Source organism: Mauremys reevesii, linkage group 5 (genome assembly GCF_016161935.1).
Source record: "Mauremys reevesii isolate NIE-2019 linkage group 5, ASM1616193v1, whole genome shotgun sequence".
Classification (NCBI taxonomy): domain Eukaryota; kingdom Metazoa; phylum Chordata; order Testudines; family Geoemydidae; genus Mauremys; species Mauremys reevesii.
The window spans coordinates 100,958,201-100,971,286 of NC_052627.1; the positions used below are offsets into that span (position 1 = coordinate 100,958,201).

General features: G+C 44.0%; 1 protein-coding gene across 5 annotated transcripts; it reads right to left on the bottom strand.

The window, feature by feature from the left end:
* Nucleotides 1-291: 291 nt before the first annotated feature.
* Nucleotides 292-10,342, bottom strand: LOC120405611. Of its 5 annotated transcripts, none has more exons than XM_039539252.1 (2): nt 10,298-10,342; nt 292-1,790 (listed from the first exon to the last, which is right to left on the bottom strand). In XM_039539252.1, the coding sequence occupies exon 2, from the start codon at nt 1,266-1,268 to the stop codon at nt 360-362; it is 909 nt and encodes a 302-aa protein (XP_039395186.1). In that variant the 5' UTR covers nt 1,269-1,790; nt 10,298-10,342; the 3' UTR covers nt 292-359. The 5 variants fall into 5 exon arrangements, with proteins under 5 accessions (XP_039395186.1, XP_039395188.1, XP_039395187.1 ...); XM_039539254.1 differs by lacking the exon at nt 10,298-10,342 and adding an exon at nt 10,079-10,288; XM_039539253.1 differs by lacking the exon at nt 10,298-10,342 and adding an exon at nt 10,079-10,288 and having other exon boundaries at nt 292-1,806.
* Between the last annotated feature and the right edge of the window lie 2,744 nt (nt 10,343-13,086).

The window sequence follows — 13,086 nt, forward strand, 5'->3', positions numbered from 1 at the left end:
CAGGAGTACTTGTGGCTAATTAGCCTCCTAGAGTTGATATGGCTACTTCCACCTTTTCATGTTCTCTGTATGTATATATATCTCCTCACTATATGTTCCATTCCATGCATCTGAAGAAGTGGGCTGTAGCCCATGAAAGCTTATGCTCAAATAAATGTGTTAGTCTCTAAGGTGCCACAAGTACTCCTGTTCTTTTTGCAGATGTTTTAGTGTAACTGCAGCTGAAGTAACTACATTTCTTTAACAGAGATAAAATAAAAGGGAGCAATCATAGATCAGCAAAGACTTTTTTAATCAAATTATAAATGTAGAGTAGCCTACCAGCCAAGGTAACAGAGGCAAAGCACTGAGGGTTTTTTTCATGAAACCAGATGGCATCCAGAGGGATTGAAGTATAGAAAAGGAAATGATCCTTGTTGGGCTAAACGGCCTTTACTTGATCCTGACCTGAACACGTTCTTCCGTTGGTAGATAGAGAATAAAGGACTCAAGGACTCCCAGACTGAAAAAAGCTTGTTTAGTGCTACTGATTCTCTTCTTTTATCTATCAAACACAGGCCAGGGAATAACATTGCATCTGTATCCTTTCCCCACTGTTGCATAAAGGAAACGGTTTTTGTGGGTGTGGTATTATAATAAACAGAAACGTTAATAGAATGAACACGTACAGTTCCCAAAGGTTCCCACTCCATTACCCGCTGGTAAAGGTGGCCTTGAGCAAAAAAAATTAATTTGGTTGAACAATAAGAAAATAAATTGCTAATAGAAGAGGGCCTAGGCCATGTAAAATCGTCAAAGGTCATGTTGTGTTCCTGGTGGGGGCGGGGATGGAGGGTAGGAACAATTTGTCTTGTTGGGGCTGTTGAAAAGGAAGGATTAGGTTCCGATAACAAGTAGGGAATAGTTTGACATGGGTATGGTACTTGGCCCTTAGTACAATGTGCAGCTTGTGGGATAAATCCTGCCAGCCATTCGGTACCACATTCCCAAGAATATATTCCACATGTTCCCCCCTGCCAGTGGACTATATTGCGTCTTTTATACCAGGGCCAATTCTCTATATCTTTCATGGTCAAAGGTGTAATTCCCTTCCTCACCTCAGCCGACCGCGCTAGCCTTTTCTTTACTGGGGCTGGACATGGCTTCGTGGGTGGGGTTGGTTTTGTTTTGTACAAGATCGGTTTGGTCTTTCGTAACGGGGGACTTAAAGATGTTATAGGGATCGGGGTAACGGGTGCATTAACTTTCCCTGACATCCAAAAAAACATAAGGGTATCATGAAGATTCAAAAGCAAAAAAAAACATAGTCACACAAATAAACCAAAGGGACGGCATAAGCCACTTTCGCACCATGGCTGATTCTTTGATTTTTGCTCTTGGATCAGCCATTGCAATGAGTCTCTCAACAGATTGGAAATAAGTCTTTTCCTAGTTCTCCGTTAAAGTCTTTTCCTGAGATTATATCTTGGCTCCTCGTCCTGGGGCTTAGGTGTTAAAGAATTTCCTACTGGATTATAGTCCTTTTTAGTGACTTGATTTTGAACCTTAGGAACGAAGGGTGCCGTAGTGGGATCCAAAGGTGGGGCAACCTTTTTGCAGTGAGAGGCGTGGACCCAACGTGGGTATCCTTGGCACTTGACCGCCGTGTGAGTAACCAACAGCACCTGGTGAGGGCCCTTCCACCGAGGTTCCAGGGAGGATTTCCGTTGGTGCACTTTAAGGTAGACCCAATCACCGGGCTGCAATGGGTGGCATGCAGTATCTGCAGGTTCAGGTAGGGCGTCTGTAACCTGTGAATGGATAAATCTAACATGACGGATTAGTGCCCTACAATAATCCAAAACAGCATCATCATCTAGCTGTAAATTACTTTGCTTAGGGAGTAAGGGTGGGGAGACTGGCATTCTCATTGGTCGAGCCATGAGAATTTCGTGTGGAGACAACCCATGCTTTCGCATCGGGGTGTTCCTCATTTGCATCAGAGCTAAGGGCAGGGCATCAGGCCACTTAAGGCCAGTCTCAGAACATAGCTTGGCGAGCTTGTTCTTAAGCTCCCCATTCTTACGCTCCACCGCCCCTGCACTTTGAGGGTGGTGAGCACAGTGCAAATGTTGCACGATGTTGAGGGTCTTACAAAGATGCTGCATGATCTGGCCAGTAAAATGAGTACCTCTATCACTATTTATAGAGACAGGTAGTCCAAACCTAGGAATAAAATCCCTCAACAGCTTCTTTGCCACTGTGATGGAATCAGCCTTAACACAAGGGTAGGCCTCAACCCACCCAGAATACATACACACACACACTAGCACATATTCATAAGAACAACACTTTGGCATACTTATGAAATCAATTTGAATATTCACAAATGGCCCCCACGGTACAGGGTGAGCTGCCAGATTAGTGCGGATTGGTTTACCGCTGTTATGTGCTAAACAGATGGAACAAGAATTGCAATAGTGCTGAGCCACACTGGAAAACTTTGGGGCATACCAATGTCTCGCTACCGATGCAATCATCCCTCCCTTACCCACATGGGCTAAGCCATGGGCCAACGAGCCAGGTAGGGAAGAAAAGCCTGGGGCGCAACCAAGCGACCATTTAGATCACGCCACAAAGCATCTTCTGGGTGTTTCGAGCACCCAGACAACTTCCAGGCAACCTTCTCCTTCTCAGGTGCAGATTCCTGCATACGTGCAAGGTCCTGAGAGGATGTAGCTGGAGAAAGAGGCTGAAGTACACAAAGGGGAATATTTCGGTGGGAGCCGGAGACCCGAAAGGGCGCTTGCCTGGCGGCAGCATCCGCCAGGGCATTTCCTCGCGTAACATCATCGCAGGGTTTTCGGTGGGCCAAACATTTTACTATAGCAATAGAAGAAGGGAGCTGGAGGGCAAATAAAAGGGCTGAAACATAGGAGCCATTGCAAATAGGTGAACCACTAGAAGTAAGAAAACCCCTATATTTCCAGAGCTGCCCATAATCATGCACAACTCCAAAAGCATATCTGGAGTCGGTATAAATGGTTACCGAATGTCCGGTAGCCAGGTGGCAAGCTCTGGTAAGGGCAAACAATTCGGCTATTTGAGCAGATTTAACAGTCGGAAGGAAAAAAGCCTCTATAATACTATACAAATCACAAACAGCATAGCCCGCCATAAGCTGGCCAGCTGAATTCCTAAGACAAGATCCATCTACAAAAAATATCAAATCAGGGTTTTGAAGGGGGACATCCTGCAGATCAGCTCTAGGGGTTATAAGCTCAGCAGTAACAGATATACAATCATGAGGCTCACCATCAATTGCTGTAGGTAACAAAGAGGCTGGGTTAAGAACTGGATACCTAACTAAGGTTACATTTGCTGCATTCAAAAGCAGCAATTCATATTTAGTGAGCCGAGAATTAGAAAGGTGCTGAGTGTGGCCCTTAGTAAGGAGGGTCAGAACCGCATGTGGAACAGCAACAGTTAAAGGATTACCTAACACCAATGTAGCTGAAGCCTCCACAAGAGTGGCCGCTGCAGCCACAGATCGAATACATGGAGGCAAACCCACCGCTACAGAATCCAAAAAAGAACTAAAATAAGCCACTGGTCTATTTTTATCGCCATGCAACTGAGTAAGCACTCCTTGGGCTGAACCGTCTTTTTCATGACAGTACAGAGTAAAAGGTTTTTTATAATCAGGAGGCCTAATGCGGGGCTTGAGCTAAGGCACATTTAACTTGTTGAAAAGCATTTTCAGCTTCCTCTGTCCAAAAATAGGATCAGATACCCTATTCAAGGTTAAATCATATAAAGGGCGAACAAGAGAAGCATATCCAGGAATCCATTGTCGGCAGTAACCTGCCATGCCAAGGAATCCCCGCATCTGCTTCTTTGTGATCGGTTTAGGTATCTGAAGGATAGCCTGCACACGTGAAGGAGATAAACCTCGCTGCCCTGCCGAAATATCATGTCCAAGATAGCGGACCAAAGGCAAGCAAAGTTGCAGTTTTGCCTTAGAGGCTTTGTGGCCCTTTTGAGCTAATGCCTGAAGTAAAATAAGTGTGTCCGCCTTAGAGGCTTCTAAAGTATCAGAAGCAAGTAACAAATCATCTACATACTGGATCAAAACAGAACCCATTAGAAATTTAATATCATCCAAATCCCTTTTCAAGATTTGAGAAAAGATAGTAGGAGATTCAGTATAACCCTGTGGTAACCTAGTCCAGGTATACTGAAAACCCTGATAAGTAAAGGCAAACAAATATTGACTATCCTTATGGATAGGAATAGAGAAAAAGGCAGAACACAGATCAATCACAGAAAAATAACACGCTGAAAAAGGAATACATGAAAGAATAGTAGCAGGGTTTGGGACCACAGGAAAACTGGGAACAATAACAGCATTAATAGCTCGAAGATCCTGAACGAATCGCCAAGTTTGTTTCCCAGGCTTACGTACAGGAAAAATGGGAGAATTACATTCACTAACTGTTGGCACGATAACGCCCTGCTCCAACAGGGCAGTAATCACTGGACGAATGCCATCCTCAGCCTGTTTAGACAGAGGATATTGTCGAATTCTGGGAAGTGGCTTTGCTGGGTTCACACAAATCTTCACCGGCTGGGCAGAGCCAATATGTCCAACCTGGTTTGCATGGTCCGCCCACAGTGAAGGAGAAACCTTAGCTAGCAATTCCTGTTGCAATAAGGAAGTGCCAGGCTCGGCATCCCCCGGTGGAAGCTGCCCCCCCTGCAACAGAGCTAAAACTTCATTTTGTGCAGGATCGGGCACCTCCAAAAACACCCCGTCAGGGGTACAAAATATAGTACAGTTCAATTTACACAGCAAATCCTTTCCCAATAAATTTACAGGGGAACATGGGCTAAGAAGAAACGCATGATAATCAGATAAGGGACCAATAGAAACAGACAAAGGGGATGTAACAGGGTGGGGAATAGGGGAGTTTCCCACACCCACCGCAGTAACAATATCCGTGGATAGGGGTACGGATGGAAATTCTTGTGCCCTCAGAGTAGAACGTGAGGCTCCAGTATCTATTAAGCAGGGGGTGGGGTTACCATTAATAATACAAGAGACAGTTGGACCAGTTTGATCCACCGGAAGAAGTGAAGCAACGATGTCACTAATCTCATGGCTCTCCTAACAATTAAATTGTAAAGGGGGTGGGTCAGGGAAAGGCTGAGATGTCTGAAAAGAGTTTTGCTCCCGTGCTGGGCTTGAACGAGGCCCCGTAGGTCGCTTAGAGCAGTTTCTTATTAAATGCCCATTCCTTTTACAATAAGCACAGTATATTCGGGGACATTGTGCCCTCCAATGCCCCTCTTGCCCACATTCAAAACAAGCACGTGAGGTGCTAGTACTGGGGTTTGGGTGAAAAGCCACCATAGGAATGTCTCTATTTTGTTTCTGTTTAGAGAATTTATCCTGGGGTCCTTGTAAATTCTGAATCTGTAAAGCCATGAGTTTGGTTTCAGTGTCCTCTTTTTTCTTTTCCAATAGTCGAAAAAAATGTTGGGCGGCAGCCAAAAACCTTCCATGTCTTTTCCTTCCCAATCAACGATTGCTAATTTCAACGGCTCACTAATTTTCAGGAGGAGCCCCTGAACAAAGGCTGCCACTACAGCTTGTCGACCGTTTCTTCCGCCCTGTTAATACCTGAATACCTTTCAAATGCCTGTTTAAGGCGTTCCATATAATCAGCAGGATTTTCTCCCTTCAATTGTTTACATGCATTTATTTTAGTCCAGTCAGTCCGTTTGGGACACACCGAAAGGACTTCTCTGATTAAATTTTCCCTGTGTCGAACCAAGTCCTGATGTGTAAGATTTGGTCCGTCCTCTGATCCTGGCCAGTGTGCTTTATCGTAGAGACGATTAAGTGTCTCCCTGGGTAACATGGCTCGCAGAAGCTGATCTATGTCAGCCCAGGATGGGTCATAACACTGTACAACCATTTTCAATTATTCCTGAAATTTCTCGGGATCTTCCCGAATTTTAGGAAATTTGTCAATCAAATTATATAAATCAACTGGTGACCAAGGAGCATGTACAGTTACCAACCGTCCATCTCCTCCGGGTAATTGCCTCAAAGGCAACAGCAAACTCACTGTCTGAGGGTTAAACAACTCCCCATATTGATTACCCGTTTTATCCTGACCCTACTTTACAAGCGTTTTATATCGGGTACGGAAAGCTGGGGGTGAGGTAGGTGATTGCACAAAGGTTTTTAATAATTCAAAGGCATCTGATAGACGCCGTACTGGATCTTCGGTAGAATCACAGTCAGTTGCAGCTCTGGCAATCGCTTCTTCGACGTGCTGAGATAACTCTGCAAGTCGTTGCTGAGCCTCAGGGGAAACCTGAGTGGATCCTGAGTTCCCCGAGGAATTCAACTTCCCCGATTCGAACTGAGGAACCTGACCCTCTCGAAGTCGAAGGGAACTGGGTAGTAGTAGATATATAAGAAGGGGGTTCAGAGCGGACAGAGGCCTCCTGTGAGGGATTTACCGAGTCGTCCCCTTCCTCATCCGAGGCTGGGGCTTGGTCTCGGAGTTGGGTGGGCCACTGTCTGCACTCCAGGAACAAATCAATCACATCAGGGGACGGGGCTGATGGGGTTAAACAAGAAGCTGTCGCCTTTGTAATAGGGCGAACAGGAAAAAGGGATGATTTCGGGCCAGCAGTGGGCTGGTCCATAGGGCCACACGTAAGGATCAATTTATCCTGTGTCTCCTTAAGCTTTTGCCTAAGTTTCTCCTGAGAATCCTTTAGTCCCCTAACCTGAGACTCCTGATGCCTCTTTCCCATTTCATCATACCACAAAAAATATGCATCAAACTGTCCCTGAGGTACGGCATTGGCAAGAAGGGCTCCCCTCAGGTGCACAATCCTGTCAAGGTCAAAACTTCCCTCCAGGGGAAACTGCAGTTTCAAATCATCCCTAGTATACCAATTCCATTTCTCTAAATGTTTACACGTCAACGAACCATAATGTACATACATATAAGCAGCAGGCGTGCCTTTAGGTGGGACCGGAATGGCTTTTGACCCTCCGGACCCCATTCTCACTCCAGCTCTTGCTTCTACTCAAGCCAATCACACAAGGAATGCTTATTAGGACTGCTCCGGTTCTATCACCAGTGGCCCACCGACCTGCCCATGGCAGGAACACAAGGGAGCAGGTTCCGAGGCTCGGGATACCGCCTCTGCCAAACCTACAGGGCGAGCGGGTAAGGGGGGCGGGCTAACAGAAAAGCCCGTGGTCTCCGCACGTCTCTCTTCAGCCCTGAGCACCAGCCTTTAAGCCAACGGTGCTGCAGTAGCTTCCGAGCCAACGGTGCGGTTTCCCTGGGGCTTCCCTCCTCTCCGAGAAGGGAAGGGAGCTTATAGCTCCGGGGGGGAAACAAAGGGACCCTGCGGCCTTCGGTGAAGGCAGTGCTCAAAGAGCGGTCACAGGATCATGGGGACGTGGAGAGGTAAAGGGCAACAGGATGGGGAACACACACAAGCACCCTGACTGGTTAGCCACTTACCAGGGCCTGCCAGTCAGGGAAGCTTTTCAATTTTTCGTCAAGCGGGTTGTGGAGCTTGCTTTCAGAACACCCCCGGTCACGAGCAATTGCTTGCTTCACAGGGGGTCTGGGGCGTCTTTCCACGACCAACACACTCCGGCCGCTCGGCCTTATACACACACAGGCCGCACGGCCTCACACATACAGGCACGTTCCTGGCACAGTTGCCAGGGCGAATACTGCTCTGGTCCCTCCCAACCTGGTGGCTCCGGGACCTCCGAACCCCAAAAAAGGCTATCAGTTCCCTCGGACGAAAAGGAGCGCGGGTCCGAGGCTTGAGCTTGCCGGCACTTCCAAACAACCAACCAACCAACTCCGGACTCGTTACCACGCCGGGATTTACACGGGTCAAATCAACCTCAAGAAAAGGCGTCAGGCCTGCCTGATGTTAAAAGTTCAGATCCAGCTTGTGACTTACCCCAAGCCGGAGCCTACGGATCAGTCCTCCTTCAGACCCCTCTAGAGATTTCAAAAGGTCTCTTACCTGTTAGATGGGCCCGGGGTCTGGAAGGGAACCGCCCGCGGTCCTCCGATCCAGGGATGTCATCTGTGGATCCCGGACGAGCCCCCAAATTGTTGTGGAAAAAAATTGACCACACCTTTGAATTTAGAATCAGGCAGCCTGAGGCACTTTATTAGAGTACAAGCATGCATGCAGGGAGAGAGGTAGCGTATTCCCCTATAAGGGTTAAGCTCCCCTCTGCCTGTTTCAATTCTTATCACGCTTATAAAGGTTAAAACCGCAAATTAGCATTTTCTTAAAATTCCCTTATTTGGGAGTAACACTTATAACATAAGCAAGCTACTGCAATCTTCTTCCATATATGGTTTTTCCTTTCATTGTTTCTGGGCAGTTTTCGTTGGTGGTCTGCCAGTCTTAAGACCCTTTCTCTGCGGTTACTTATGCCAGCTAAAATTCATACAGAAAGCAAAAACAAGCTGAATACTTCTATCTTATTTCCTTCTTTTGGTTCCTCATTTTCCCTGAATGCCCTCTGTACAGATAAACATATTAAAAGCAGAAATGCAAACCTTGGCTTTATATATAACAGTTGTCTAGACTATAGGCCTTTGGGCCTAATACAATAAATGCTGCAAGCAAATAATAACCTAGGCTGGACAGGGGGGGCAAATTTTCCCTATCAGTCTGTTTAGCAATAGCTGGAATTCTGAGTTGCTGTTATGCATTCTAGCAGCTCACAATACACTTGCAAAATTTGACCTATGTTGAAACAGTGTTTATATGATCATCTTGACAAACACTTGTTCCTCAAAAAACAAACAGACAAATGGCTACACTTGCATTTCAAAGCACTGCCGCGGCAGCGCTGCCGCGGCAGCGCTTTGAAGCGCTAAGTGTAGTCAAAGCGCCAGCGCTGGGAGAAAACTCTCCCAGCGCTGTCCGTACTCCACCTCCCTGTGGGGAATAACGGACAGCGCTGGGAGCGCGGCTCCCAGCGCTGGGGCTTTGACTACACTGGCGCTTTGCAGCGCCGCAATTTGCAGCGTTGCAGAGGGTGTGTTTTCACACCTGCTGCAGCGCTGCAAATTTGTAAGTGTAGCCAAGCCCAAACAAAAAACAGTTTTAAGAGACTCATTTTGACCAGCTTCAAGCTAGAGTAGAGTGAAATATGCAAGAGGTTCACAGTATGAATGCACATTTTCTCCTGTAATTAAAAATAGGGGGGAAAGGGCTTTTAAAATAACAATTGGTGCTGTGAACTCAATTTTTCATCTGAAAATAAAAATCCAGATTAATTTACTTCACTGATTGTATTTCTCAGAAAAATCCAGCTTCTGGTCCTGATTAAGGAAAACATCCCTATTCAGTTAAGCACATGCTTAAGTGCTGTCCTGAATCAGGGATTATAAAAGCACCCTATAAAACAATAGAAAATAACATTAACATTTTAGCTTGGTAGCCTCATCCGGAGTATTAGCATTTCAAGCAATTCCAGTTTATTCCTCCAGTTATTTTAAATATGTTGGCAATAAAAGTGATTGGCAAATGACTAATATCATTGGAGAACTGGATGATACAGTAAGTATTTGTATTTCTAAAAATTCCATGACAGATTCTCTTCTAGTTTTCATTCATCAGAGGCACCATTTAAATGCACCACTTAAGTAAAACAAAAATATAAAATGTTGCATTAAACATTTCAGTATCTAAATAAAGATCTACCTGTTCCAAAATAATTCTATTTATCTAGATATGTTTAGGCAGTGTTGCCAACCTCAAGAGATGAAAAATATGAATCTGGCCAAAAAGACATTTCATTTTTTTAACTGACTATATTGTAGTTTATAGTCTCTCTTGATTTATTTTAAATTTCTCTGCCCATCCCCAGCACGTGTGACAATTAGTGTTGCTCAGTCTCCCAAATTTATTGAGGTGATTTTTTTTTTTTGCTCTTGGTGAAGAAGCTCTCGCCTCCACATCTATCCATCAATTAATTCTGACCCCACCCAGCCACCAACCCTATAAATTCAACCCCTACCTATCAGTTCAGCCGCTCCTCCTAAATTTCTTCATGCCCCTCTCTTGGGCCTGGGAGGACTACAGTGGGGTCCTTTCTCTACTTTTTAAGCTACGGGGGAAGCTCTTCACACACCCCTGCCCAAGCCAGATGCTGCAAGGATGGAGAGGGGGAGAGCAGAGGCATCTTCCTTTCCCTGGTATTCACAGGAGCGGAGGGGGAACGAGTGAGCAGAGTTACCTTAAACTGCTGGGCTCTTTAATTCCCTCCTCCCCTCCCTTTCCCTTCCCTCCTCTTCTGTGAGAATGTTTTTAGGTTGCTATGGGGAGGGCGAGAGTTCTACCTGTAGCAGCTCTGATTGATTATTCTGCCCTAGGAGGTGGGAAAGTGGGGCAGGCAGCCTGTCACAGGGCTGAGATTCACTAGAAGGCTGGAGCTTCTCATGTAATCAGCTCTTGCCCCAGCCACAATCATGTCACTGGTTTAACAAAAAATAATAATATGAGAGTTGGCAATATTTGTTTCCACTGTTATGGTAAAGGGTGTCCTAAAGATCACCTTGAACTCTCCCTATTCCATTACCTTAGTGGGCTATGAATATATTTATATAACTAGTGGCATACAAACAAAAAAATTTAAATTGTTTCAACTACTCCCCACCATTGTGGGGGTAAATATTCAGAATGGCCTGTTAATCTGTGTATGCAAATTCGGTATTTACATATGTGTAAGCAAGCTTTTGTGCATGCAAACAGGTAACTGTGTTCTGTGGTCCTTTGTATGTGCAAATGCAATGCTTGCATGTGAAAAAACTTGTCCCTTGTGTCTTTTATACTTTACATAGCAAATGTAATATGAAGGAACCACACAGCCTAACTTACTATATACAACACAAAACCCTATATTTATGTCTTGCTGATGTGTTAGAGTTCTGGGTGCTTCTGAAACATCCATGATGGTGAGGACCACTAGAGGATTTGGAAACTAAAGTGATAGTACCCAATTCCTATCCACTCCAGACCTGTACACTTTGTTCTTTTGTTGTCATTATGACTAACAATGTCATGCAGTGTAGTTGTAGCCATGTCGGTCCCAGGATTTTAGACAGAGAAGGTGGTTGAAGTGGTTTATTGGACCAATTTTTGTTGGTGAAGAAGAACTCTATATGTCTTGAAAGCTTGTCCTTCTCATCAACAGAAGTTGGTCCAATAAAAGATATTATCTCAACTATCTTTTCTGTCTAAAATCCTGGGACCAAGTTCAGTATATATATATATAACAGTCATGCAATATGTTAATTGTATCAGACACTACATAGGATGATATATTTAATGATGATATTAACATTGCCCTTCTTTTAGTGCATACTCTTCTTCCTTCTTTTGATGCATCTCATTTACTTCTGTCTTCATGCAGCTAATTTCAGTGTACGGATTTTTTTCTTCTGCTCCCATTCTATTGTTTGTGTACTTGGGCCCCAACCAATCAGTACATCAATGTGACTTAAACTGATGCTTAAAGTTAAGCACATGCTTAAGTGCAGTCCTGAATAGAGATAGACTTAAGCACATCTTGAGTCTATCCTGAATTGAGGTCTTGATCATTATTACATTGATTTTTGTAATGGAATTCAGTGCACGCACTCCTCCCTCACTTCAGCACCTTGTTTTAGGTACATAGATGCTCTCTTACCTGATAGATATTGATCTATTTATAGAGCTGGCCAGAGAATGACAATTGTTTCTCAACAACTTCCAAGGATTTAAAATTTGTTCTTATTCCACTAGAACAAAACCGAAAGCTTTCAAACACTTTCACAAAACAGAATTGTCTGTAAATATCTGATTTCAGATAGAAAAGGTCAGGCTTTTGATTCAGCTCTTTTTTCTACCAAAATCCATCCATCTCCTTGAAACATTTCAGCTGTGACATAAACAAAAACCCATTCTGACCAAAATGCATTTACTGAAAAATGGTCTGACCGGCTCTATTTACTTATTTTGTATTATAGTAACCCGATGTATTTTTGTGCCCTAATATATTATGAGTGTTCCATGAACTGTGTGAATCGTGTAGAGCACATGAACCTAATCTTGGTCAAAATTTTGTTTCTAAGCCTCACTTAATCTGCTCAGCTAGAAGAATCCAATATATACTCCCCTTTTTAAATTTGCATTTTTTTAAACAATCACCACAGTTGAATATGAGAATTCAGAACAGCAATTAATGTTTCAATTATTAAAAATGCCTTGTAGGCAGTTTAGAACAAAAATTCCTTCTTTACCAGTATCAGAGTATATTATATCCAGTGAGAAATGTGAAATGCTTTGATTCCTAATTTACAGAGTTTATACTGAGATGTTCCATCCTCCACGTGTAAGAGAAATTCCTTTTGTTTTTGTTTCCTCAGCAGTAGGGGTTGCATATGAGTATGCATGCAAACAGAAGATAATCAATTCTGTGCGTATCTGTACAGAAATCTGCCAAAGGTGAACATTTGTACTATTGTTCCTATAGCTCTCAAAAGTTTCATAAAAATGATTCCGTTACTTCTTTTCTCTCCATGTTTACATTTCCTTTCCTTTGAAAGTATATGTAGAACACACTGACAAAAGGCAAGGATTATAATAGTAATTGTCTCCACAAATCACATAGCCTACAGCTTCAATGATTTCCACTATTTGGACGGGGGATGGGGGCAAAATTGAAACAACTATGATCTCATGCAAAATGTATAATCTGAGATAAAAGATGGTCTCATTGGGTTAAAGCACTGGGTTGGGATTCAGGATATGAGTTCAATTCTTGGCTCCATTACAGATTTATGTGGTCTTGGGCAAGTCACTAAATGTTTTGGTTCCTGAGGTCCCCATCTGAAAAATGGGGATAAGTCCTTCCACCTTTGTCTATCTGAAGGGTCAGCTCTTCAATGCACAGACTGTTTCATACTATGTGTTATACACAATGCCTAGCAGAGTTGGGCATTCATGTTGGTCCAGCCTTCTAGGCACTATTCTAATACAAATAAT

What these genes read in the sequence shown, in the direction of transcription:
- LOC120405611 (XM_039539252.1), bottom strand. Translation starts at nt 1,268, where the DNA reads ATGTTTTTTTGGATGTCAGGGAAAGTTAATGCACCCGTTACCCCGATC.